Raw genomic sequence first — 27,209 nt, 5'->3', positions numbered from 1 at the left:
CCTACAGGTGGGACTGACCGACAATCTAATGTACAGGTAGCTCCTCCAGACTCTCACTCTGACAGATGATGGCACTGAATGTCAATCCCTTTGTTCCCCTGGGGCAGGGTTTCTCAACTCCGGTCCTCGGGACCCACCTACCTGTCATGTTTTCAGGATTTCCTTAGTATTGAGCATGTGATATAATTAGTGTCCATGCATCAGAACTTACCACAGGTATTCATTCTGTGGGATATTCTCAAATCCTGACCGGTAGGTGGTTCACGAGGACCGGAGTTGAGAAACCCTGCCCTGGGGGAAGTGAGGCGAGACAGCTGTAGGCTAAATGCGTAGACAACCAATAACTATTGAAGGTGTATGGGCACCTGAAAGTGTACATAAACCTTCAGATAACCCTTTTCAAAACCTATTCTAAATGTGGTGGTAATCATTATTGTAATGTATTTTGTTTTTTACTTTTCCTTGTGAAATAGATACCTGAAGTTCGCACTTTGCAATCCATACACTTGTGTACCTCTGATATCAGCGGTTGTATGAAAGTATGGATTCCTCTGGATCCACTCTGAGCGCTGTAGAGGTAGCAGCACACATTGCTGCTCCTGCCTGTAGCAGCCCTGCTCTCCTAAAGCCTGACATAGATGTGCTATGTCAGGCGTTAGCAGAGCGGGCACAGGCCCTGCGCTCGCTCCACTCTGCTATAAAGCCTGCACTGATATGGTTCAAGCGTCAGGACAGGTCATCAATATGAGATCAGTGGGGTCTGAGTCCCAGCACCTTCACCGATCAGCTGGTTGAAGAAGCGAGGGTGTTGGACCCCCAGGTTCTGATACGGATGACCTGTCCTGAGGATAAGTCATCAATATCCTAACACTGGACAACCCCTTTAAAGAAACTTTTCTGTAATGTGATGTAGCCCAGTGCAAACAAATTGATTTACAGATCGTATAATCATCCTGATAAAAGAAAAATCACATAATATATTTACTGTAGAGTTGCAGCGTTCCACATACAAACCAATAAATTAAATGACAGTGCCTTTAAATTCCTCATTACACATCTCCATTATTAGCCCTATAGTTCTCATGTGATGTCATTTGCTTCTTTCAGTCAACATAAATTGTGTATAACACTGGACAACTGGGAAGTACTGTTTTACTCTCAAGGGGTTAATGTAATTTACAGGGATCCATTTATAAAACCACAGCTTGTCTAATTCCGCACAGTGATCAATCCAAGAAAATATCCAATGGAAAGTTGAAGCCTCACACCACAGCCTGGTCTACTCTCCGGATGTTCTGTAGAAGGCAGCCGCTCACACTGTGTGACTGGAGCTGAAACTGGCTTATGTCTTGGCACACCCAAAATATTCAGTAAGTGTGCTAGAGATACTCGCACAGAGATTTAGCCATGGCAGGTCGCTACCTCTTTTACTAGAGACTAAGAATGATGGTTTCAATATGTAATCTATGTCCAGGAGCAGGTGTTAAACCGTTACCTATAGAATCCAGATTTCGGAAAGGTACAGCCATGTGTAAACATAAATCTATATGACTGGATAGAGACATCTGTGGTAGTGTCCCTAAGTACTGCAGCTTGGGTTTAGTGAGACTCGTAAAGCAAATGTCACACAGGATAGACATGGCAGCTAGTGCGGACTATTGTCATTTGGTAAATATCCGAGTGCCTACATCAATCAACATGTACCAGGAACATTTGGACTTGTTAATATTTCTGATTATGCAAACCCTCTTCATCTTTTGGTGTCACTTACCTTGAAAGTCTTATCTTTCAAGGCGCACTTAAAATATAGCATTAAAAAAATAAGTGCATACATACTCACTTTCTTTCTCAAAAATATCAGATTTGCGTCAGATTTTTCCCATGTAACTGTGGTGAATATTGGCAGAAAGAAGTTTCTTGTCACAATATCTAGAAAACACTAGAGAAACTTTAATGAGATTCTCCATTTACGGATGAGGTTTCGCCCCTGGGTGATGATGACCTGGATATTCCCCGCTCTGTGTTTTCTGAGCCAGATCCACTTTGACTATGTTGGTCCACAGAAGTGGCACTGGATGTAGGAGGGGACTTCGTTTTCTCTTTAAAGTCTGTAATAATGACCGTTAGGTCCCCCACAGTGACTTCCAAATGCTGTGCACTACTTCGGTCCACATTTTTCAACCGTGGCCTACAAAAAAAAGAAATAATATAGAAACAGGTAACTTTTTGACTATATTACCCTATAATATCTCTATATCTGTCTTTGTTTGTTGTTTTTGTAATATTATCAATAAAGATTGATTATAGAAGATTAAAACACTTTTGTTTTTAAAATGTAACTGTCATTTCCATTTTTTTATGTGTTGGGACAGAGATTTTAAAGGGTTTGTCCCACTTTCTAAGCCTTTTTGACTGACCCATTGGAGCCTTGAAGGGGAGTTCCTACTCCTTTGGTCCCCCGCTGCCATGACTTGTCCCCACTTGTAAACGTCTGGTGGACAGGAGTCGTGTGTGCCATGCAGCCAGTGACTGGGCAGAGGTGACTTGTCCCCTAAATGGACTAAGAGCCCCTGCTTATTTCATCTGTTGCCAGAGCTCATTGTTGGCAGCCCTGCTCCTCTCTGTCTTTCCTGGGCTTACTAATGAACCAGGGATGAGTTTATCAATATTAAAGGGGATTTCTGAGAATTTTGAACTGATGACCTATCCTGGGTCCTGGGACCCCTGCTGATCAGCTGTTTGAGATGGCACTGGTGCTCACAGTAGTGTCACTGCCTCCTGACAGCTTTCCCTAGGCAATGTGACATCACGTTCATTGGTCATATGGCCTAGATGCAGCTCAGCCGCTATACAGTGTACAGTGGTATGCTTGGTAAGCACGGCACTACTGCAAGTTCTGGTGCCTTCTCAAACAGCTGATTGGCGGGGGTCCCCCCACGATCATGTACTGATGATCTATCTGGAGGATAGGTCATCAGTTCAAAAATCTCAGAAAACCCTTTTAAAAAAGGAGTTATAGGAGAATATTAGCAAAAACTACATTGAAATTCAAATATAATATATGATACATATTTATTATAATTACATAAATGTTAATTTGGTTAAAAATTGTATTGTGTTACTATAATGTGTTAGCATACTGGCCTGACTGCAGAGTGTTTTTCATAGGTTGGTCTGGGTGCCTTGGTAAATCCGAGGTCTGCACTCTGGGGTAGGTAGGTAGGTACTTTTTGGTGTACCCAACCATGCATTTTTTTTGTATACAGGATTTTAAATGTTTGTGTTTTTTTGGGCTACAATAAAATTCGTATATTTGGTATATTTTGGATTTGTGACTTTTTATGTGTGGCCTTACTTTATGTCTTTCCTTCGCATACATTGAGTGTCGCCGCCCATCTCTTACTTTGTGCATACTTACCACACTTCTAGATTCACTGGTTCATGTGTTAAAAGAAATGTGTCACCACAAATGTTATCTGACAGTTAAAACCAGATAGTAACACATCTCCTTTTTTCTAATCTGTTTTTATTTTCTGACTACAGATTTTTGTATTCTATTTCCTGAACATGATTACGGGGGCTGCCATCTTGCCTGAGCTGTTCTTAACAGCATTACACAGCATTAAGAAAATTGCTATGGTCCATAGACACAATGATTTGGAGGGGACCCTATTGACAGGCTAGTTTCACACCAGCTCTTGTACATCTGGCAGGCCATCCCGGCAAGAAACAGCCTGCTTAGGGCTGCAATGATTACTGTACTCGATTGAATCGAGTAATTCGACACCAAAAAAAATCCTTGATGCAAATTTTTCACATTGAGGATTCGTTTGTGTCATGTGACCACGGAGAGTGAGTGAAGCGCTTGCTGTTACTCAGTCTCCGTGGTCACCTGCCGGCCACACCACGCTGCATTGGATCCTGACACATAGTCAGGACATAGTGCGCGCTCACGTGCTGTGTGACGTCAGGAGGACAGTGCAGCGCACGGAGAAGAAGATGGACAAGTTGTTGAGCGGCGCCCCTACAGGAGAGACTGATGGCTAGAAGCAGAGATGGTGGCACTGGGGATGCTGAGGACACAGAAGACTGCTAGCATAGGGGGGTGATGTCAAAGAGTACTCATGGCATAGGGGGAAGGTGATGGCACAGAGGACTGATGGCATGGGGGAGGCTGATGGCACAGAAGACTGATGGTACTGGGGGGCTGATGGCACAGAGGACTGATGGCACTGGGGGAGCTTATGGCACAAAGAACAGATGGCACTAGGGGGAGCTTATGGCACAAAGAACTGATGGCACTGGGGGGGGAGCTGATGGCACAGAGGACTGATGGCACTGGGGGGGGGGGAGCTGATGGCACAGAGGACTGATGGCACTGGGGGGGGGGGGGGCTGATGGCACAGAGGACTGATGGCACAGGCCAGCTGATGGCACAGAGGACTGATGGCCTTGGGGGGGTGCTGATGACACAGAGGACTGATGGCATGGGAGGAGCTGATGGCACTGGGGGGAAATGATGGCACTGGGGGGGGAGCTGATGGCACCCAGGACTGATGGCACTGGGGGAGCTGATGGTGCAGAGAGCTGATGGCAATAGGGGGAGCTGATGGCACAGAGGACTGATGCATGGGGGAGCTGATGGCACAGAGTATTGATGGCACTGGGGGGAGCTGATGGCACTGGGCGTAACTGATGGCGCTGGGGGAAGCTGATGGCATGGAGGGGGATGATGGCGCTGAGGACTGATGGCACGGGGGGGTCTGCTGACTTTTTATAAAAGAAAACGTTCTTTTAATTCGTTTTTTTTCCTTATTAGGGTACTCTATTAATTGTTGGATTAATCAATAGAATACTTGATTACTAAAATAAATCGATAGCTGCAGCCCTAAGCCTGCTGGATCTCTCTGCATTGCTGAAAGCTACAGCCTTGCTGAGAATTGGTCGGACGAAAACCTCTGCATATTTTCCAGGTTGCGGAGGCTTAGTGGCCAGTGTGATAACTGCACGATTTTATGGTTTATGTTTAAATATAGATATTGACATGGAAAATTAAAAATGATCACCAGAAATTCTTTAAAAATATTAACTTGTGATTTAAACAATAGGTTGTTTTCTGATGACACATTCCCTTTAAAGAGATGCAAAAACCATAGGAATGACACAATCTTTGCATGCAAACATTGGGGATTATACAGGTATATAATTTTCCACACTCCTAAACAATATGTAATCCCAATTCAAAATGACAAGTCCCTACACCTAATAAGGCCACTTTGACATAGCTGGTGTAGGGGTGCTTTATTGCTTGCCCTTGATTGACACAATACCTGAACCTCCTGCAGTTCATCAGACTGGATTTGAAGGGGTTATCCCATGACTAATGTAAAAAATTTAAATCAAATGACAACCTCTTTCTATCAAAGCTAGAACCAGTCCTGTACCTCTCACGGATCCAGAGATCTCCCCATTCATTGCTCTGCTAGATTTATATCAAGCTGGCAGCTCAAGGGGAGTGTCTTTCCTGCTGCAGCTCAGGGGGCGTGTCCATGCTCTACCTATCACAACCTATTGTGAGCAGGTCAAAGAAATAAGAAAAAAATAAAACTGCAGGTGGCGCTATACAGATACATTTTATTGAATAACTCAGTGGCTATGCTAAATTTTTTATTACATGCACTTACAGAAGTATTCAGATCCAAGGGCTGGTTTGAAAACTGTCGAATATTTTTCGTGGGACAACCCCTTTAAGAGTGCTAGAACTCTGGTTCTAATGAATCATGGGAGGTACGGGTGTTGTGACTATGCTATTGGCATGAAAAAGGCCCTTGTATCACACCAGTCTGAAAAGTGGCCAAACTGATTTACTTTTTGTAAAAGAACTCGAAAACATTGTAAAAATGTCTTTACTCACAGATTCTGTCTGGCTGAGACCATAGTTGGCTAAATGGAGGGCTGCTATTTTAACCCACTATAGCTAGTAGATATAGGATTCAAAGCAGAGAATCTAAGCTTTAAAACAAGAATAGAATACCGGTGCTAGCCACAATACTGCCTAAGCTATTGCCTTTAGAAATTGGGTCAAAAGTGAGAGCTGCAAGTATATGCAGCTTTCATTTCACAGCACTATTTCTGGCGGTATCACTTAGATTTTCAGCTATAAAACAAGACCTGGCTCATATCTCCAGCTGCTATACACCCTGAGATACAGTCATTAGTAGCAAGGACATATCTCATACATTCTTTTAAAACATGGTTTAAATGACAAATAATATGGTTAAATAATTTCTCCGGTCATTCCACCTAATACAGTATTCAGTAATAACCTGTGGAAGAAAGATCTTTTACCCCTCGCTCTGCCAATGCAGACGTCTCCGCTGCCCTCACAGACAATGCAGGTTCTCCCCGCGTCCGGGTCCCAACTGGATGTGGCCACTTTTACTGTTCAGCTGCATACAGTGCCTTGTTAAGTATTCATATCCCTTGAACTATCCAATTTTTTTTTTACATTACAACCACAAATCTCTGAATACCAGTAGGTCAAATGACCAGAAAGTTCCCTTTCTGCCCAGGCCATTTTTAGCATATCTGACATGTGTAAATTTATGTGGTAATAACTTTAAAACGCTTTTACTTATCCAGGCCATTCTGAGACTGTTTCCTCGTCATATATTGTACTTCATGACAATGGTAAAATTGAGCAAAAATCTTTCATTTTTATTTATAAAAAAATACCAAAATTTACCAATTTTTTTTAAAAATAAGCAAATTTCCAAATTTCTATTTCTTTACTTTTAGAATAGATAGTAATAACTCCAAAAATAGTTAATACTTTACATTCCCCATATGTCTACTTCATGTTTGGATCATTTTGTGAATGCCATTTTATTTTTGGGGGACGTTAGAAGGCTTAGAAGCCAATATTGAAATTTTTCAGAAAATTTCCAAAACCCACTTTTTAAGGACCAGTTCAGGTCTGAAGTCACTTTGTGAGGCTTATATAATAGAAACCACCCGAAAATGACCCTATTTTAGAAACTACACCCCTCAAGGTATTCAAAGCTGATTTTACAAACTTTGTTAACCCTTTAGGTGTTCCACAAGAATTAATAGAAAATGGAGATTACATTTTAGAATTTCACTTTTTGGCAGATTTTCCATTTTAATAAAAAAAAAAAAAAAAAAATCGCTAACAAAGCAAGGGTTAAAAGCCAAACAAAACTCAATATTTATGGCACTGATTCTGTAGTTTACAGAAACACCCCATATGTGGCTGTAAACTGCTGTATGGACACACGGCAGGGCGCAGAAGGAAATAACGCCATATGGTTTTTGGAAGGCAGATTTTGCTGGATTGTTTTTTTAACACCTTGTCCCATTTGAAACTTTCCATTTTGGAAACTACGGGATAAAGTGGCAGTTTTGTTGGTACTTCTATATTACACTTTTTGTGAGGTAAGGTTTATTTTTTTGTTATTTACAACGTTCATCTGACAGGTTAGATCATGTGGTATTTTTAAAGAGCAGGTTGTTATGGATGCGACAATACCAAATATGTACTTTTTTTGGTTGTTTGTTTCAGTTTTTGGGAAAAAGAACGCTTTTTTTTTTCTTTTTTACTTGAAACTTTTCTTTTTTCTTATTTTTTTTTTGGCCCACTCTGGTACTTCAACTTTTGGGGGTCTGATCCTCTTTACAATACTTCTGTATTGTAAAGTATTGGCTGTAAGTGTATTACTGAATGTAATACACTTCAGCCTGCTTGCCTGTGAGATCTAGGGGGCTGGATCTCACAGGCTCTCCCGGAAGGCAGCCACAATGCCTAAGGAAGGCATCGGGCTGCCTTCCCTGCCATCTGGTCCCCGTCACAGCAGCGCGGGGACCCGATGGACACTCCACACACGTCTGAAGCCCGCATGTGCCACGATCAGCGCTGAACGCGGCCGTGCAGGGGTTAATGCGCCAGCATCGGTGATTTCACCAATGTCGGAGCATACAGCAGGGGTCCGGCCACAGCTCCTGCACCCGCCCGATCAGAGCGCCATAGGTGTACGGCTCTGGGCGTTAAGGGGTTAATAGAACTTGACTTATCAAGTTTGATCCCAAGTGCTAATATGAGGAAACAGCTGCATAGGGATGATGGACAGAGAAGTCAGGTTAAAGAGGACCTTTCACCGATTCTTACCCTATGAACTAACTATACAGATAGGTAGAGCGGCACCCGGGGATCTCTCTGCACTTACTATTATCCCCGGGCGCCGCTCCGTTCTCCTGCTATGCCCTCCGGTATGTCCGTTCCCTAAGTTATGGTAGGCGGAGTCTGCCCTAGCGCTGGCCAATCGCACTGCAGAGCTCACAGCCTGGGAGAAAATAACCTCCCAGGCTGTGAGCTCTGCGCTGCGATTGGCCAGCGCTAGGGCAGACTCCGCCTACCATAACTTAGGGACTGGTATCTCCGCCTACTATAACTTAGTGAGCGGAGATACCGGAGGGCATAGCGGGAGAACGGAGCGGCGCCCGGGGATAATAGTAAGTGCAGTGAGATCCCCGGGTGCCGCTCTACATGTCTGTATAGTTAGTTCATAGGGTAAGAATCGGTGAAAGGTCCTCTTTAAGCATATATACCTTTTATCCACAGGTCGGCTCTACACAAAAACAAGCCTGTATGTAAAGAAAAACTACCCTCCAGTAAGACAAGGTTCATGACAGACTATATGAGGAAATCAGGACTTCCAACATGATCCATATCGTTGCCTGATTTACCTACTAGAACCTCCTTTACATTTACAACATGTTAGGTTTAGATAAATGAAGTTGGCATGTCAATGCAGTGTAAAAAAGATTTCAAAGAATACTACCTTGTTTTCTTGTTACTGTTCTTTTTAATAGATGTTTCTTTTTCACTCTTTTCTTTCTCTGTTCTGTCTTTCTTCTCCTTCTTTGACTGCATGGGAGGCACAAATTGCTGTGTCACCTGCTGTGCAACCAGCTGTGAAACAGGTCTTGGTTTCCTGCATAAAGAAAACAGTTATTGAGGCAAACATTCTTGCTATAGGTAGAAGACCTGGTCTACACCACTCATTGTGAGAAGCCAAATTACAGCCTTGCTTTGGTAGCAATGGGTTGTGTTGACCTCAGTAGTCACTTCGCCTCATGGTGTAGATGGAGAAACAAACATTTTGAAGTCAGATGAAGACAGAAATGCATTTTAGTTTTTTTTTATGTATTTATCATGATGAAGCAAGCCTCAGTCTTTAAAGTTCAAATCTGAATAAAATGTTGAGTAAAGTTTGTTCACGTTTCTGTTTGAAGCTCTTGCACCACATCTGACATCAAGGTCATTGGAGTGCATCGGGCACCGGTGGTGTCCATCACACAACCAATTCAGCAAAGCATTGTGGCTACTGTAATCACCTAACTCTGCAGTACAGCTAGATCCAGACCCCCCCCCCATGGTCCTACTGAACTTTATACCGTTTTATAAAGTTCAGGTCACTAGAACAACAAGGGGTTTCGATGTGGTGGAAGTGAAACCAATCTTACTTGTTACGCACTACTTTTTACTTCAATGTCTTTTTCTTCTCCACTCACATTTGCGATTAGCAAATTGTAGATACCGTCCGTGTTGCATAAGCAGTTTTTGCGGACTCGATTTCAATGGACAAGTATAGGACATGTTATATATTTTAGCGAAACATACCGTATATGCCGGCGTATAAGACGACCCCCAACTTTTACACTGAAAATATAGAGTTTGGGATATACTCGCCGTATAAGACTACCCCTTTTTCAACACACAGCAGTACATTACTGCATCCCACCACCATCCCTGGGTACCTCTGCCATCCCTGAATCCCACCACCATCCCTGGGTACCACTGCCATCCCTGCATCCCACCACCATCCCTGCATCCCACCACCATCCCTAGATACCACTGCTTTCCCTGCATCCCACCACCATCCCTAGGTACCACCTCCATCCCATGGTATCACCACCATCCCTGCATCCCACCACCTTCCTTGTCCTCCCTCCCAGACCCTAAACATGTGCCACCTATACCCTGAACATGTTTTTGTTATGTTATTTTTCATATTCACATATGCACATCTGCGCCGCACTTAGATACGCCGCACGGAGATCTCGCACATGCGCAGGAGCGAGATGCGAGCGGCCGTGAGGATCCCGTGTATCCACGCTCGCCGCATGAAATCTCGCACATGCGTAGGAGCGAGATGCGAGCGGCCGGGAGGATGGCGGTACAAGGAGCATACAAGGTACAGAGCAGCGGGGAGGCATACAAGGTACAGAGCAGGGGGCGGTATACAAGGTACAGCGCGGGGGGGGGGCATATGCCGTGGGTTACATCGCAGTTCTCAGCTGCTGGGGATACAAGGCAATAGCCCGGGCTCTCTCTGTTGATAATTCGGGCGTCCCGGCACTGCAGCGCCCGCCATACAAGACGACCCCCGACTTTTGAGAAGATTTTCATGTGTTAAAAAGTAGTCTTATACGCAGGAATATACAGTACATACAGATGCGGAAAGCACATGGTTCATCTGTATCAGTATGTCCGTTCCGCAAAAAGAAAAGAAAAAAAGCGGATGGCACAAGGACATATCCATAATATGTGGATCTGCGGTTTGCAGACTGCAAAACGGACAACGTTGTGTGAAAGAGGCCTTAAAAGGACTGTCGCCACAATCCTGGACTATTAAATGCAGTAATACGTTGGTAGTATTGTAATTAAGTCTAGATAACTTTTATTTATTTTTTTCCTACTGCTCCCCATTCCCTGCTGTCAGCGCACAGAGCTGCTTATAAATGTCAGGACTGCTGTGCATGCGCACAGGAGTCCACTCCATCAGCACAGCAGCCCGGACTGTGTATTTCAGTGCAGCTTTGAGTGCTGACAAGGGAAAACAGTGGACTCCTTATCTGCAGAACTCCTCATGTATTACTGTAGATTATGGTCCTGAATGGGGCTGACACCTTCCCATTAAAGCTTGTTTCCAGTTATCAGAAGACTCCACATTTTTGTACAATCAAAACTGTATTCCCACCACAGTTCAACCCTCCATTGCAGGATTTTCCTGACATATGCTGTACCACGGATGAAAGGCACCTGCATGTGCTACTGCCAGGAGAAAGGATGCCAGCTGCATATACACCAAATGCAGGGCCCTGATGTAAAAGAGCAGTAGGCTGCTGCCACAATCTTTTTTGTTAGTGTTTTCTGGCTTGTAAAACAATGCTAGGAAATTCTGTTTTTCTACAAGCATTTTTAGAGGTGTCCTTTTCCTGTCCAGCATTTAATATTTTCCATAGACTTCCGTGCAACATCTGGAGCTGGCATTCTTATCCTAAAAAAAAGCCAGCCACCAGGAACTGCAAAATTCCTAAAAACCACCCAAAAAAATACGTGACACCAGCCAAACAGGTAACTAAATAACACTAAAGAATTAGATCCCATCTAAAAGATTACAAGATGAAGTTAAGTATTTGCTTGTCTTGCAGATTTAGGGCCAGCGCTAGGGGTGGGCGATATAGACGATATAGGCGATATGCAATATAAATTTGTGCCACGATATGGATTTTGAGCATATCGCCGGACCGCGATATGATCGCGCTCTCTGCGCGCACCATCTTCTCCTGAGCCGGCACAGTGGAGAAGGAGAGAGTCCCTCCCTCCCCACTGTGCGCGGCTGCCGCTGCCCACCAATGACAAGAGGAGGAGGGGAGGGACTGACAGTAAATCATTGAGTTTTCACGATCTCAGTGAGCGCGTGAAAACTCAAATCCGATGGTATATTCTAACCCCCAGGCGTTCCCATGGTGACAGGGACGCTTGCCTGGGGGTTAGTTAGAATATACAGGGCCACGCCGCTGACAGTAGAACATTTAAAAACTAATCAGTAACTTTAACTTTATTCATTGGTGATCTCTTTACTGTATACCTTACTAGGTCTTAGCTCCGATAACAGCAGGCAGTGCGGGCGGGCAGCGCTCACTTACTGACGTCACGTGCCTGCTCCTCCCACTAGGCGGCGCAGGCGCGTGACGTCAGTGAGTGAGCGCCGCCCCCCGCACTGCCTACTGTTATCGGAGCTAAGACCTAGTAAGGTATACAGTAAAGAGATCACCAATGAATAAAGTTAAAGTTACTGATTAGTTTTTAAATGTATTCCTGTGAGCGTCGGGGGGGGATCTGTGGATGGCACCGTTTAGGGGAGGGGGGGATCTGGGGATGGCACCGTTTAGGGGAGGGGGGGGGGATCTGTGGATGGCACCGTTTAGGGGAGGGGGGGGGATCTGTGGATGGCACCGTTTAGGGGAGGGGGGGGGATCTGTGGATGGCCCCGTTTAGGGGAGGGGGGGGGATCTGTGGATGGCACCGTTTAGGGGAGGGGGGGGGGGATCTGTGGATGGCACCGTTTAGGGGAGGGGGGGAACTGGGGATGGCACCATTTAGGGGAGGGGGGGGGATCTGTGGATGGCACCGTTACGGGAGGGGGGGATCTGTGGATGGCACCGTTTAGGGGAGGGGGGGATCTGTGGATGGCACCGTTTAGGGGAGGGGGGGATCTGTGGATGGCACCGTTTAGGGGAGGGGGGGATCTGTGGATGGCACCGTTTAGGGGAGGGGGGGATCTGTGGATGGCACCGTTTAGGGGAGGGGGGGATCTGTGGATGGCACCGTTTAGGGGAGGGGGGGGATCTGTGGATGGCACCGTTTAGGGGAGGGGGGATCTGGGGATGGCACCGTTTAGGGGAGGGGGGGATCTGGGGATGGCACCGTTTAGGGGAGGGGGGGGGGATCTGTGGATGGCACCGTTTAGGGGAGGGGGGGATCTGGGGATGGCACCGTTTAGGGGAGGGGGGGAACTGGGGATGGCACCGTTTAGGGGAGGGGGGGGGGATCTGTGGATGGCACCATTTAGGGGAGGGGGATCAGCTCCCTGCTGCTGTGTGCACAAAGCACAGGGCAGCAGGGAGAGTGTAAAGTCCTATTCACCCTAATAGAGCTCTATTAGGGTGAATATGACAAGGGTTCTACGTTCTAACCCTTAAGGAGACTAATAGTTATTAAATAAAAAGTAAAAAAAAGTTTAAACACGCCCCCCCAAATATAGAAAACAATATATCGCAATATATATCGCATATCGCACATGCTTAAAATTATATCGCAATATAGATTTTAGGCCATATCGCCCACCCCTAGCCAGCGCACGCAGTTTTTTGGCACGTTTTCCACATGGAATCAGCACCAAAAAATGCATTCAAACAGCCTGCCAGTGGAAAGCAGCACTTGGACACATTGAAAAAAAAAGCTAAGAAAAAAAAAAGTTGCAGAATACACTCCGTATCTCCTATTGAAATGAATGGGAAGTGCAGAAAGATCGAAGTACGCCGTTTGTTAACCCTTCAGAATTTCTATATTTCTGCATAAATATGACCTAAAACTACATCAGATTTTTACACAGGTCCAAAAAGTAGATAAAGATAATCAGTCAAAAATATTAGACTACAACATTTATTGAGGAAAAGTAAAACACTCGGTAACACTGACATGGAAAAGGATCTAGGAATTTTAATAAACAGCAAACTAAGCTGCAAAAACCAGTGTCAGGCAGCTGCTGCCAAGGCCAATAAGATAATGGGTTGCATCAGAAGGGGCATAGATGTCCGTGATAAGAACATAGTCCTACCACTTTACAAATCTCTAGTCAGACCACACATGGAGTACTGTGTACAGTTCTGGGCTCCTGTAAACAAGGCAGACATAGCAGAGCTGGAGAGGGTCCAGAGGAGGGCAACTAAAGTAATAACTGGAATGGGGCAACTACAATACCCTGAAAGATTATCAAAATTAGGGTTATTCACTTTAGAAAAAAAGACGACTGAGGGGAGATCTAATTACTATGTATAAATATATCATGGGTCAGTACAGAGATCTATCCCATCATCTATTTATCCCCAGGACTATAACTGTGACGAGGGGACACCCTCTGCGTCTGGAGGAAAGAAGGTTTGTACACAAACATAGAAAAGGATTCTTTACGGTAAGAGCAGTGAGACTATGGAATTCTCTGCCTGAGGAGGTGGTGATGGCGAGTACAATAAAGGAATTCAAGAAGGGCCTGGACGTATTTCTGGAGTGTAATAATATTACAGGCTATAGCTACTAGAGAGGGGTCGTTGATCCAGGGAGTTATTCTGATTGCCTGATTGGAGTTGGGAAGGAATTTTTTATTCCCCTAAAGTGGGGAAAATTGGCTTCTACCTCACAGGGTTTTTTTGCCTTCCTCTGGATCAACTCGCAGGATAATGGGCCGAACTGGATGGACAAATGTCTTTTTTCGGCCTTATGTACTATGTAAATTATCTAATATCACGTATCTGAGAGTGGCAAAAATATGTGAACCTTTGCTTTCAGTATCTGGCGTGACCTCCTGGTGAAGCAATAACTGCAACTAAACGTTTCCAGTAATTGTTGATTAGTCCTGTACATCGGCTTTGAGAAATTTTAGTCCATTCTTCTGTACAAAACAGCTTCAACTCTTATGTTGGTGGGTCTTCTACAACATTTCTACTAGATTAAAGTGCATCTGTCAGCAGATTTGTACTTATGAAACTGACTGACCTGTTACATGTGCTCTTGGCAGCTGAAGACAGCTTGGCGTGATCTTTCTTGGCGACCACTCCTAGGTAGAGTAATAATGGTCTTGAATTTTCTCCATTTGCACACAATCTGCCTGACTATGGAATGGTGGAGTTTTTACCCTTTTCCAGCCTGATAAGCATCAATAACTCTTCCTCTGAGGTCCTCAGAAATCTACTTTGTTTTTGGCATGATAAACTTCTACAAGCATGTGTTATGAAGCTCAGACTTTGACAGATCACCCACTCATACCAGATTGTCACCCCATTGAATGAAAACACCTGACACTAATTTCACTTTGAAGTCATCTGCTAATCCTAAGGGTTGCCTACATGGCAACAGCTGTCGCAGCCAGGATTGCAGAGTAGCTGTTATCCCATAGAAATGAATGGGATTGCCGCGCGGGTCGCAAGGAATCAAGCAGGGTGGGATTTCTTGCAACTGGCTCAGAGATCCGATTCATAAAGGTCCACATACTTTTGCCACTCATGTCATGTGACCAACTCTCTGATCTCCAACTGACACAGGACAGGAAGTTGGTTATTTCTCTATTCATTCCTATGAGACAGAGATTGAGGTTCCCATAGGAATACATAGAGAAACTGGCTTCCTGTCCACACATAAGCTGCTGTGTTATTTGGAGAGTCAGAGTGCTGGTCACATGACTGAGGATCAGAAGGGAGGGGATAACTCACAAATACAGTCACTGGTAAGAAGATTACATCATGTACCTTTCTAACAGGTCGGAGACTACAGATTTTTGTGGGAGTTTTTCTTTAATGTCTGTGGTGCTACAAATGAACAATATGACCACTCTGCCTTATCAGTCAGTACATTTACTATTCACTTCAAAAATGTTTCTTGGTCCTTGGTGGCGAACGTCACATCTTAGCACTTACTTTACTATAATCTGAGAAAACTACATGAGGCAGTGATGACACGGGTGTCAATGACCAAATGTGTATTTGTCCATATTCCAGGCCTCACCCTTATAATTTATTTTAGGCTAGGGCTAAATAGTGACTTTGGCCACAATATGCATTGCAACTTATGAAAGGGAATAAGGTTGCATGGCGACCCACAAGTTGCCCTTGCCAAGACAATCACAAGAAATCCAGCAGGTTTATGCAACTTGTGAGATACATGTACCCGTTCGCTTTCATTGCATTGTGATCTTTGGCCATGTGGTGAGTGTTGCAGCCATGAGGACACTTAACCCTCTGCTCTCCTGCACCACTCTTTCCTCTGTGAATGGCCAATAAGATCAGAGAGGCGCTCTACTTCCTGCTATTTCCTCTGGTGCAGGAGAGGGAAAACAGAGGAGCGGTCTATAGCACCTACAATGTATACTATGGCAGAGCTCTCCAAACACATGCTCCATCCCATGCAACCCTCACGCCTCTGTATACGACTGTAGTTTTCATCCATGTGCTACTCCACCCTATGCAACCCTCACTCCTGCCCCGAATGCCTCTGTATACGACCGTAGTTGTCCGTGTGCTACTCCACCCTATGCAACCCTCACTCCTGCCCCTAACGCCTCTGCACACAACCATAGTTTTCATCCATGCTCTACTCCATACTACACAACCCCTATGGCTGGGTTCACACAGGCGTTGAGGGAAAAGATGCAGGTGCGTTGCAGGAACATGTGCGATTTTTCCCCGCGAGTGCAAAGCGTTTTGCATGCACGTGAGAAAAATCGGCAGGTTTGGTAGCCAGAATTCTGTAAATATTATTTTTCCTTATAACATGGTTATAAGGGAAAATAATAGCATTCTTAATACAGAATGCTTAGAAGAAGGTCAATTGAGGGTTAAAAAAATTAAATGCCGATCTCCTGTTCTTTCTTCAGGACCTGTCAAAGGACCTGTGGTGACGTCACTGAGCTCATCACATGGTCCATCACATGATCCATTACCATGGTGATAGACCATGTGATGAGCTCAGTGACGTCACCACAGGTCCTTTGACAGGTCCTGAAGAAAGAACAGGAGACCGGCAGCTACGCCATCAATTGGAGGAGGTGAGTTAATTTTTTTTTTTAACCCTCAACTGACCTTCTACTAAGCATTCTGTATTAAAGAATGCTATTATTTTCCCTTATAACCATGTTATAAGGGAAAATAATACAGTAAATAGACTGTCATCTTTGCAACCATGCGTGAAAATCACTTCTATGGGGCCTGCGTTGCGTGAAAAACGCACAAAGAGGAGCATGCTGCGATTTTCACGCAATGCACAAGTGATGCATGAAAATCACTGCTCATGTGCACAGCCCCATAGAAATGAATGGGACCGGATTCAGTGCGGGTGCAATGCGTTCACCTCACGCATTGCACCTGCGCGGAAATCTCGCCCATGTGAACCCAGCCTAACTCCTGCCCCTAACGCCTCTGTATACGACGGTAGTTTTCATCCGCGTGCTACTCCATCCTATGCAACCCTCACTCCTTCCCCTAACGCCTTTGTATATGACTGTAGTTTTCCTCCATCTGCATCTTTTGTGGACAGTTCCCTGACCCATTCATTTCTATGGGGCAACGCGCACATCTGTATTTTTTGTGGATCCACGTGGCCGTTCTGCAAATTATAGAACATGTCCTATTCTGGTCCATACTGTGGACAAGAACAGCCATTTCCAATAATTGGAGTGAGTAAAATGTGGCATGCACGTAGAAGGTATTCGTATTCAGCAGACCGAAATATGGATATGGTCGTGTGTATGAAGCCGAACTCCGAGACATCCAGACTGAGGAGGCGGCTAAGGTATGCTTCTGGCCCAGTACTCTTCCGGTTTCCTTGCCAAGCTGCAATCAGCTGGCCATCCTGAGATCAGGGCTTGTTCACACAACCCTTTTCCATTCCATGTGCAGTCCACGGACTCATAGAAGTCAAAGGGACTATTCACACATCTGGGGTTTTATCCGGTGCGCTCAGTAGGAGAAACTAAATGTATATCCTATTCTTCTCATTTTTGCAGATTAGACTCGCCACTTCAATGTACAGGATAAACACACAATGCATGAGGAGGCCATCTGTGTACTATTTGTTTTTCACTGATCTGTTTTTTTGGAGATCTGGACATGGTCCTGTAAATAAGGTCTACAGGTGACGGTAGAGCAGCTCTTCTCACTACTTCTAACCCAACAGCTCCAGGCATCAAAGTTAGGTCTGTATGGCACCAACAGATTATCTGACCAGTGTCTGTCCAATAGTTGGTGATCTGTGTGTGTAATTAGTCATCTGACCAATGATTGGTCAGATAATCTGTTGGTGTAATCCAGGCCTAACCCCCTGGTCATATGTGCTGCACAGTAAGAACACAGCATGGGGACAACATGAGCACCACCTTTAATTGGGTATTCCCTTATCCTACTGCAGGGATCCCCACTGATCACGAGAATGGTGACCCCCCCAAAAACAAATAGAAGTCTAGAAGTCCCGCAGATAATGAATGGTGCCCCATCGGGAAGGGACAACGGGACCCCCACCAATCAGTTATCCCCCATAATAACTTCCAAACTTGGCACATGTTCTTTAGCCTCTTCTACACCAAGCTTCTCTTAGGCAAGAACAGCCACAGACCTTCCCAGGAAACATCCTTAGGGGTCCCTAACATGGTTGGAAATCACTGCCCTGGGGTACACTTATCACAGGCTGAGAGCCCCCAACATTACTCAACAGGCAGGGGCGTAGCTATAGGGGGTGCAGAGGTAGCAGTCACTACCGGGCCCAAAGACCACATAAGAAGACACTGGTATTATAGAAAGTGTATGCAAGTTACACCTCTGGCTGGACGGAAGGGGTTAGGTTAAGAATTTGGTATGGAGGAGGGGGGGGGGGGGTGCAGTTTCAATTTTTGCCTCATGCAGCACGAAGGTTTGAGGGAAGGGGGGCCCAAGCTGAACTCTTGCACCGGGGCCCATGAGCCTTTAGCTACGCCCCTGTCAACGGGTATCGATTCAAGCATGTCAATCATTGCCAAAGAGTGGGGTGACCAAGAGAAGCAAGCCCATAAGAGCCAACATGGCCGACAGTGGTAGATGTCAGACAGCTACTTCCTGTCCCAGGAAGGAACCAATCAGATGACTACTTTCATTCTGCAGCACAGTCTGTTGTGCCTCAGCCGCCCCTATAGGGGGGCTGACATGGCACGGCCCTAGCCTTATACAGGACAGACTCGGGGCCCCCGTGCATTGTTCGCCCGCTCTCACCGGGTGGACGTCCCCTTGCGCACATCACACATCAGGCACTTGAAGGCCTCGGCGCTGTTCTTGAAGGTGCACACGCTGCAGTCCCAGTATCCCTCGTCTGACGACGGCTTCGGCTGCCGTTTCGGCCTGAAGAAGAGAGCAGAGTGAGACGCAGACATGTCTACATGCAGCGCACAACAAGGCCTGCTCGCATCTGCTGTGGCCTCGGGCGCTGGAGGCGGAGAGCCCCTCCCGTCCCCGGCACTGCCGCCCTTTCTGCTCACCTTGTCGGGCTTTTCTTGTCTCCCATACTGCGCCGAATGGCTAGAAGCGGAGGCCGAGCACCACAGCCCCGGCACACGAGCGGTAGCAGGCGGCTGCACCGACCGCGATCAGCCGCAGCCAGCTGTCCGCCGCCACACGTGACCCAGCCCGTCCAATCACAGGACGCCCTTGGCCGAGTCCGAGCAGCGGGAGAGGCGTCCTCTCATCATCTGACTGGATGTGTAATGGAGCGGGCTCCCGGTGCCGGAGTCTCAGGACGTCCAAATGGCGGCCAAATGTCCCCTCGCTTCAGCACTGCCACAGGCTCTTAGGTCGCAGGGATTTATTTCATTTTAGCAACCTTATGTCTTTTCTATCGCAGTAGTCATATGGGAGGTTTTCTTCTGCAGGAGGGGTTGTAGTTTTATATGGCAGCTTTTTGAGGTTTACTTTAGGTCTAACTTATTAATGTTTTGGGGGATAGGGTGAAAAAATAAAAAACTAGCACTAGTGCCTATTTTTAGTTTTTTCTGGCGTTCACGGTGTGGTATAAGTGGCATCATTATTACCCTGTGGGTCAGTATGTGTACCCAGGTCACTGTGGATATGGCACTGCACAAAAGAAGGGCATAAATGGGGTGGGGAGCAATTTTTGGTGGATTTTTTTCCCCCCCATAACGCTTTGCAGTCTGCAGTTAAAAAGGTTTTCCAAGATTTTAATACTGATGATCTGTCTTCAGTATCTGGTCGGTGGGGGTCCTGGGTGTGGACACCCAGGACCCCCTCGGATCAGCTGTTTGAGAAGGCATCGGCGCTGCTGTGAGCGCTGTGGCCTTCTTGGAGCTGACCAAGCACAACGCCCGGCCCTATTCACTTCTATGGGGCTGAGGGGCATCTAGGGCAGAGATGGCGAACCTTTAAGAGACCGAGTGCCCAAACTGCAACCCATAACCCACTTATTTATTGCAAAGTGCCAACACAACAATTTCACCTGACTACCAATACAGTATATCTCCCATGTACTTTATCATTTACCTATAACAGCCGGCCTACATTCAGTGCGCGGCCTGTGCTGTTCATAGTGCGCCCTGCGCTGATGAATGGCAGGAAGAGTCTAAGGCCTCTTTCACACGGGCGTTGCGGATTGGGGCCGGATGCGTTCAGGGAAAATGGTGCGATTTTTAACACTAAAACAAGTCAGTTTTCACTGCGATTGCGTTCCCTGTTTGCGTTTTTTCCACGCGGGTGCAAAACATTGTAATGCGTTTTGCATGCGCGTTAAAAAAATCGGCATGTTTGGTACCCAGACCCGAACTCTGACCTCTTCACAGAAGTTCAGGTTTGGGTTCAAGGTCGTGTAGATTGTAGTATTTCCCCTTATAACATGGTTATAAGGGAAAATAATAGCATTCTGAATACAGAATGTATAGTACAATAGGGCTGGAGGGGTTAAAAAAAATAATATTTTAACTCGCCGTAATCCACTTGTTCGCGCAGCCGGCATCTCTTCTGTCTTCATCTTTGAGGAATAGGACCTTTTGATGACATCGCTACGCTCATCACATGATCTTTTACCATGGTGATGGATCATGTGATGGGCGCAGTGACGTCACCAAAGGTCCTATTTCTTAAAAAAGAAGATAGAAGAGAAGCTGGGCTGCGAACAAGTGGATTAAGGTGAGTTAAATTATTATTTATTTATTTTTTAACCCATCCAGCCCTATTGTACTATGCATTCTGTATTCCGAATGCTATTATTTTCCCTTATAACCATGTTATAAGGGAAAATAAAGATAGAGTCCCCATCCCGATCGTCTCCTAGCAACCGTGCGTGAAAATCGCACCGCATCCGCACTTGCTTGCGATTTTCACACAGCCCCATTCACTTCTATGGGGTCTGCATTGCGTGAAAAACACAGAATATAGAACATGCTGCGATTTTCACGCAACGCACAAGTGATGCGTGAAAATCACCGCTCGTGTGCACAGCCCCATAGAAATGAATGGGTCCGGATTCAGCGCGGGTGCAATGCGTTCACGTCACGCATTGCACCCGCGTGGAATTGTCGCTCGTGTGAAAGAGGCCTAAAGCCCCCTGCACACGGCCGTTTTTTTCCCCCGTTTACTGGCCGTTTTTTGCGTTCTGTATACGGAACCATTCATTTCAATGGTTCCGCATAAAAAAAAAACGGAATGTACTCCGTATGCATTCCGTTTTTCCGTTCTAACATAGAACATGTCCTATTATTGCCCGCAAATCACGTTCCGTGGCTCCATTCAAGTCAATGGGTCCGCAAAAAAAACGGAACACATACGGAAATGCATCCGTATGTCTTCCGTTCCGTTTCTTGCTGAACCATCTATTGAAAATGTTATGCCCAGCCCAATTTTATCTATGTAATTACTGTATACTGTATATGCCATACAGAAAAACGGAACAACGGATCCGTGAAAAACGGACCGCAAAACACTGAAAAAGCCATACGGTTGTGTGCAATAGGCCTAAGACATATTGGCACGCCTTAGACTTTTTCCAGGGTGCGGGTGCAGTCTCTGGCACCCGTGCCATAGGTTCGCCACCACTGGCCAAGGGCATATGATCGATGTGCATGTCGTCATTGGCCTAGGCAAAGCTGACAGAAGGACGCAGCACTACTTTGAGCACTGGTGCCTTCTCAAACTGCTGATTGGCAGGGATCCCAGGAGGCAGCCCCCCCCCCCCCCCCCCCCAATCGGATACTGATGACCTATCCAGAGAATACTGTCAAAACAATATATTATACATACATAATCGCCATAAATATTATGTTCACTACATTATACAGGTTATTATGATTACAGTGATACGAAAAATAAAAAAAAGCATGAAAAAAATCCCATCTTTACAGCAGAGTTTACTGTTTACTGTACAGAAGGTCTGGGGTTCAAATCTCACTGAGACCTGTAAAATTTTCTTCATAGTGATATCAAAGTCATGGCATAAAACAGAATTTTTACTTTAACTGGTTTCTTTTATTGTAAAAGTTACTTTTCTGCAAAGTTATTATTACTAGAAAACAACAAAGAAAAATCCATTACAGTTTTTGTAAGATACTTACTATGATACGTCACAAAATAATATTTGGTATCCCTGTAATCATAATAAGCTGTACAATATAGTGAACACCTTATTCATGGTGAGTGGTAAATGGCACGTTTTTCTTAAAGGGCTTCTGTCACCCCACTAAACTCTTTTTTTTTTTTGTGTACTTATAATCCCTATCCTGCGATATATCTATACATTATGTTATTAATAATTTTCGTTCAGTAGATATGTAAAAGAAATTACTTTTAAAATATGCTAATTACCTGTCTACCAGCAAGTAGGGCGTCTACTTGCTGGTAGCAGCCGCAAAAAAACGCCCCCTCCTCCTGTTGATTGACAGGGCCAGCCGCGATCTCCTCCTCCGACTGGCCCTGTCAGCATTTCAAAAATCACGTGCCTGTGTTGATTCGGCGCAGGCGCTCTGAGATAAGGAGGCTCGCCTCCTCAGCACTCCCTCAGTGCGCCTGCGCCGATGACGTCACCGAAAGAGAAGACGTCATCGGCGCAGGCGCACTGAGGGAGTGCTGAGGAGGCGAGCCTCCTTATCTCAGAGCGCCTACGCCGAATCAGCACAGGCGCGCGAAACTCACCTTAATCCACTTGTTCGCGCAGCCGGCATCTCTTCTGTCTTCTTCTTTGAGGAAAAGGACCTGTGGTGATGTCACTGCGCTCATCACATGCTCCATCACCATGGTGATGGATCATGTGATTAACGCAGTGATGCCACCACAGGTCCTTTTCCTCACAGATCAGCAAAGAAGAAGACAGAAGAGAAGCGGGCTGCGCGAACAAGTGGATTAAGGTGAGTAAAATTTTTTATTTTTTAACCCCTCCATCCGTACAGGGAGTGCAGAATTATTAGGCAAATGAGTATTTTGACCACATCATCCTCTTTATGCATGTTGTCTTACTCCAAGCTGTATAGGCTCGAAAGCCTACTACCAATTAAGCATATTAGGTGATGTGCATCTCTGTAATGAGAAGGGGTGTGGTCTAATGACATCAACACCCTATATCAGGTGTGCATAATTATTAGGCAACTTCCTTTCCTTTGGCAAAATGGGTCAAAAGAAGGACTTGACAGGCTCAGAAAAGTCAAAAATAGTGAGATATCTTGCAGAGGGATGCAGCATTCTTAAAATTGCAAAGCTTCTGAAGCATGATCATCGAACAATCAAGCGTTTCATTCAAAATAGTCAACAGGGTCGCAAGAAGCGTGTGGAAAAACCAAGGCGCAAAATAACTGCCCATGAACTGAGAAAAGTCAAGCGTGCAGCTGCCAAGATGCCACTTGCCACCAGTTTGGCCATATTTCAGAGCTGCAACATCACTGGAGTGCCCAAAAGCACAAGGTGTGCAATACTCAGAGACATGGCCAAGGTAAGAAAGGCTGAAAGACGACCACCACTGAACAAGACACACAAGCTGAAACGTCAAGACTGGGCCAAGAAATATCTCAAGACTGATTTTTCTAAGGTTTTATGGACTGATGAAATGAGAGTGAGTCTTGATGGGCCAGATGGATGGGCCCGTGGCTGGATTGGTAAAGGGCAGAGAGCTCCAGTCCGACTCAGACGCCAGCAAGGTGGAGGTGGAGTACTCGTTTGGGCTGGTATCATCAAAGATGAGCTTGTGGGGCCTTTTCGGGTTGAGGATGGAGTCAAGCTCAACTCCCAGTCCTACTGCCAGTTTCTGGAAGACACCTTCTTCAAGCAGTGGTACAGGAAGAAGTCTGCATCCTTCAAGAAAAACATGATTTTCATGCAGGACAATGCTCCATCACACGCGTCCAAGTACTCCACAGCGTGGCTGGCAAGAAAGGGTATAAAAGAAGAAGATCTAATGACATGGCCTCCTTGTTCACCTGATCTGAACCCCATTGAGAACCTGTGGTCCATCATCAAATGTGAGATTTACAAGGAGGGAAAACAGTACACCTCTCTGAACAGTGTCTGGGAGGCTGTGGTTGCTGCTGCACGCAATGTTGATGGTGAACAGATCAAAACACTGACAGAATCCATGGATGGCAGGCTTTTGAGTGTCCTTGCAAAGAAAGGTGGCTATATTGGTCACTGATTTGTTTTTGTTTTGTTTTTGAATGTCAGAAATGTATATTTGTGAATGTTGAGATGTTATATTGGTTTCACTGGTAAAAATAAATAATTGAAATGGGTATATATTTGTTTTTTGTTAAGTTGCCTAATAATTATGCACAGTAATAGTCACCTGCACACACAGATATCCCCCTAAAATAGCTAAAACTAAAAACTACTTCCAAAAATATTCAGCTTTGATATTAATGAGTTTTTTGGGTTCATTGAGAACATGGTTGTTGTTCAATAATAAAATTAATCCTCAAAAATACAACTTGCCTAATAAATCTGCACTCCCTGTATTTTACTAAGCATTGTGTATTAAGAATGATATTATTTTCCCTTATAACCATGTTATAAGGGAAAATAATTATATCCACAAAACTTTGGACTCAAACCTAAACTTCAGTGAAGAAGTTCGGGTCTGGGTACAGTCAGTTTTTTATCACGCGCGTGCAAAACGCATTGCACCCGCGCGATAAAAACTGAACAATGGAACGCAATGAAATTGCGTTCCTACTCGCGCGGGTTTGCCGCAATGCACCCGGGACGCATCCTGAGCCAAAACGTGACGCCGTGTGAAAGAGGCCTAACTCTTCTGCCTGACATACAGAAGTTTAAATCCTGAGGAAGATCTGTAGCATGTCAATTTAGGGTACTTTACGGCAGGCAGTTCTGTCGCATTCTGTATGCAAACGGATACCATTTGTAGACGGATCCATCTCACAAATGCATTGCAATACCGGATCCGTCTCTCCGGTTGTCATCCAGAAAAACAGATCCGGTATTTATCTTTTCCACATTTTTAAAGGTCTGCGCATGTGCAGACCGCAAAACCAGGTCCGTTTTCCCGGAACACTTGGGGCCGCATTAATGCATTTCAATGGAAAATAATGTGGGGGATACAGTCAGCACAACCCTGTATGCAGGTGCACATCGCTATGGCGAAATACATATACAAAGAAAAGAACACAAATGCAATAGCACTCTGCAACCAGCACTCTGCCCTGCCTCTATGCTGGATGTTGAATGAGGCATTGGTGTACATTTTGGCCAAAGCGTAATAAGCCACTCACCACGTCAAGGTCGCCTCTATGAGTGGTCCCTAACACTAGTTCCTACCTGTTTATGGGCCATGACAGCCACACAAAGTCCAGGGAGCGCAGACACACTCTGCTTTTAACCCCGTCCGGTGCCATTACAGCTTTCATCGGATCCAGGGATGCAAGTACCAACATGCATGCTGAGCCCACTATATACTTCTCCTGGAGCCAATTGGCTACTGGTAGGCCCTGTAGAAGTAGACTCCGTTTTATACTGACTTTAAAACCAGCCTCCAGGGCAGATTAACTGGTCAGGTGTGCATGACTGCATGGAGATCGCCACGCCTCCAATATATACTACAAAGAAAAAATGTGGGGGATTCAGTCAGCACCAGGTCCGTTTTCCCGAAACACTTGGGGCCGCATTAATGCATTTCAATGGAAAATAATGCCGAATCCGGAATTTTGGACGGAGAAAAAAAAACGTGACTGAACTGAAGACATCCTGATGCATCCTGAACGGATTGCTCTCCATTCAGAATGCATTAGGATAAAACTGATCAGTTCTTTTCCGGTATTGAGCCCCTAGGACGTAACTCAATGCCGGAAAAGAATAACGCAAGTGTGAAAGTACCCTTAGGCCTCATGCACACGACCGTTGTTTTGTTCCGTTTTCCGTGATTTTTACTGCGGATCCATTGACTTTCAATGGGTCCGTTGAAAACATGGATAATGCACCGTTTGTCATCCGCGTCCGTGTTTCCAGGCCGTCAACGGACAACGGTTTGCGGACCCATTCAAGTCAATGGGTCCGTGAAAAAACACGGAGGCACACAAGATTGGCGTCCGCGTCCGTTTTTTTCCTATCATTTGCATGGCAAACTTGACTTAAATTTTTTTTCACTTTCCTTCATGTCTGGTGATCCTCCAAAAATCAAGGAAGACACACAGAAACAAAAACGGATCGCGGAACAACCGTTTTGCGGACCGCGAAAAAATACTGTCGTGTGCATGAGGCCTTATACTGCGGATTTCACCCTTTCCAATGCAAAGAATGTAACTGCCTCTAATGTGACATTTGGGGACAGTCATAAATAAGGAGTGCAGTGTTAATCTAATTCCTTACAATACAATTCTGCCAGCAAAGTGGTGTAAATACATTAAAGAGGTTGTCCTATTACCACAGGACAAGGGCTAAGTGTCTGACTGCAGGGGTCCAAACTGCTGGGGCCTGTACCGATCTCAATAATAGGGGCTCTTGTCCCCGTTTGAATGATGTAGCAGACATGCATGCACGCTGCCGCTTGGGTATCTTCCATAGAGTTCAATAGAGCATTAGACACGTATGTGCTTTTTCCACTCCAAGGAATAGGGGACCCGATTCTTGTGATCGGTGGGTTTAAGACCACCCATGTAATAAATTTCCTCCAATGACATACATGCCTGTGTATGTGGTATACTGCTAGTGAAGACAATTTGGAGTCATATGACTGAGTACATTTTTTTCCCCCTGCGTTTCATCCTGTGAATTAATATGGGCACCAATTTTGATGGTGCAAATTCTGAAGCCACTGTATCACTGTGCCTAAGACCAAGCTACTTTTGCAGCATATCTGGATGCAACTAATTGCATGTCATGTAATCACATCTCAACTCCACATTTTTGGCCATTTTAAGCAGCAAGCTCCCGGGACTAATGTATGGGATTGACGAGAATGTCGATCGCGTACATTTAATCCTTTAGATGCCACAATGGTCACGACCTCTGAGAAGTTAAAGACCCGGGAGTGTGTGCCCCCCGATCGTGCTCCGGCTTCCCCTGGTGAGAATCAGGGGAGCCAGATGCAGTGTGTGGCAGCCCTTGTTCTG

At 45.3% G+C, this 27,209-nt stretch overlaps 1 protein-coding gene across 1 annotated transcript; it reads right to left on the bottom strand.

The window, feature by feature from the left end:
- Positions 1 to 1,475: 1,475 nt before the first annotated feature.
- Positions 1,476 to 19,345, bottom strand: YAF2 (YY1 associated factor 2). Its single transcript, XM_040410851.1, has 4 exons — positions 19,140 to 19,345; positions 18,877 to 19,002; positions 8,859 to 9,011; positions 1,476 to 2,188 (listed from the first exon to the last, which is right to left on the bottom strand). Exons 1-4 carry the CDS (start codon positions 19,163 to 19,165, stop codon positions 1,951 to 1,953), a joined length of 543 nt encoding a protein of 180 aa, XP_040266785.1. The 5' UTR covers positions 19,166 to 19,345; the 3' UTR covers positions 1,476 to 1,950.
- Positions 19,346 to 27,209: the final 7,864 nt, after the last annotated feature.

This window comes from Bufo bufo, chromosome 1 (genome assembly GCF_905171765.1).
Source record: "Bufo bufo chromosome 1, aBufBuf1.1, whole genome shotgun sequence".
NCBI classification, from domain to species: domain Eukaryota; kingdom Metazoa; phylum Chordata; class Amphibia; order Anura; family Bufonidae; genus Bufo; species Bufo bufo.
The sequence above is the reverse complement of the archived record's forward strand: the minus strand, read 5'-3'. Positions and strand labels throughout refer to the sequence as shown.

Bases quoted from the DNA above. Each gene is read 5' to 3' on its own strand.
- YAF2 (XM_040410851.1), bottom strand. From the start codon at position 19,165: ATGGGAGACAAGAAAAGCCCGACAAG. The intron at 19,003-19,139 runs GTGAGCAGAAAG...TCTCTTCTTCAG, and splicing joins GACAAGAAAAGCCCGACAAG to GCCGAAACGGCAGCCGAAGC. The intron at 9,012-18,876 runs GTGAGAGCGGGC...TTCTTTATGCAG, and splicing joins CGCAAGGGGACGTCCACCCG to GAAACCAAGACCTGTTTCAC.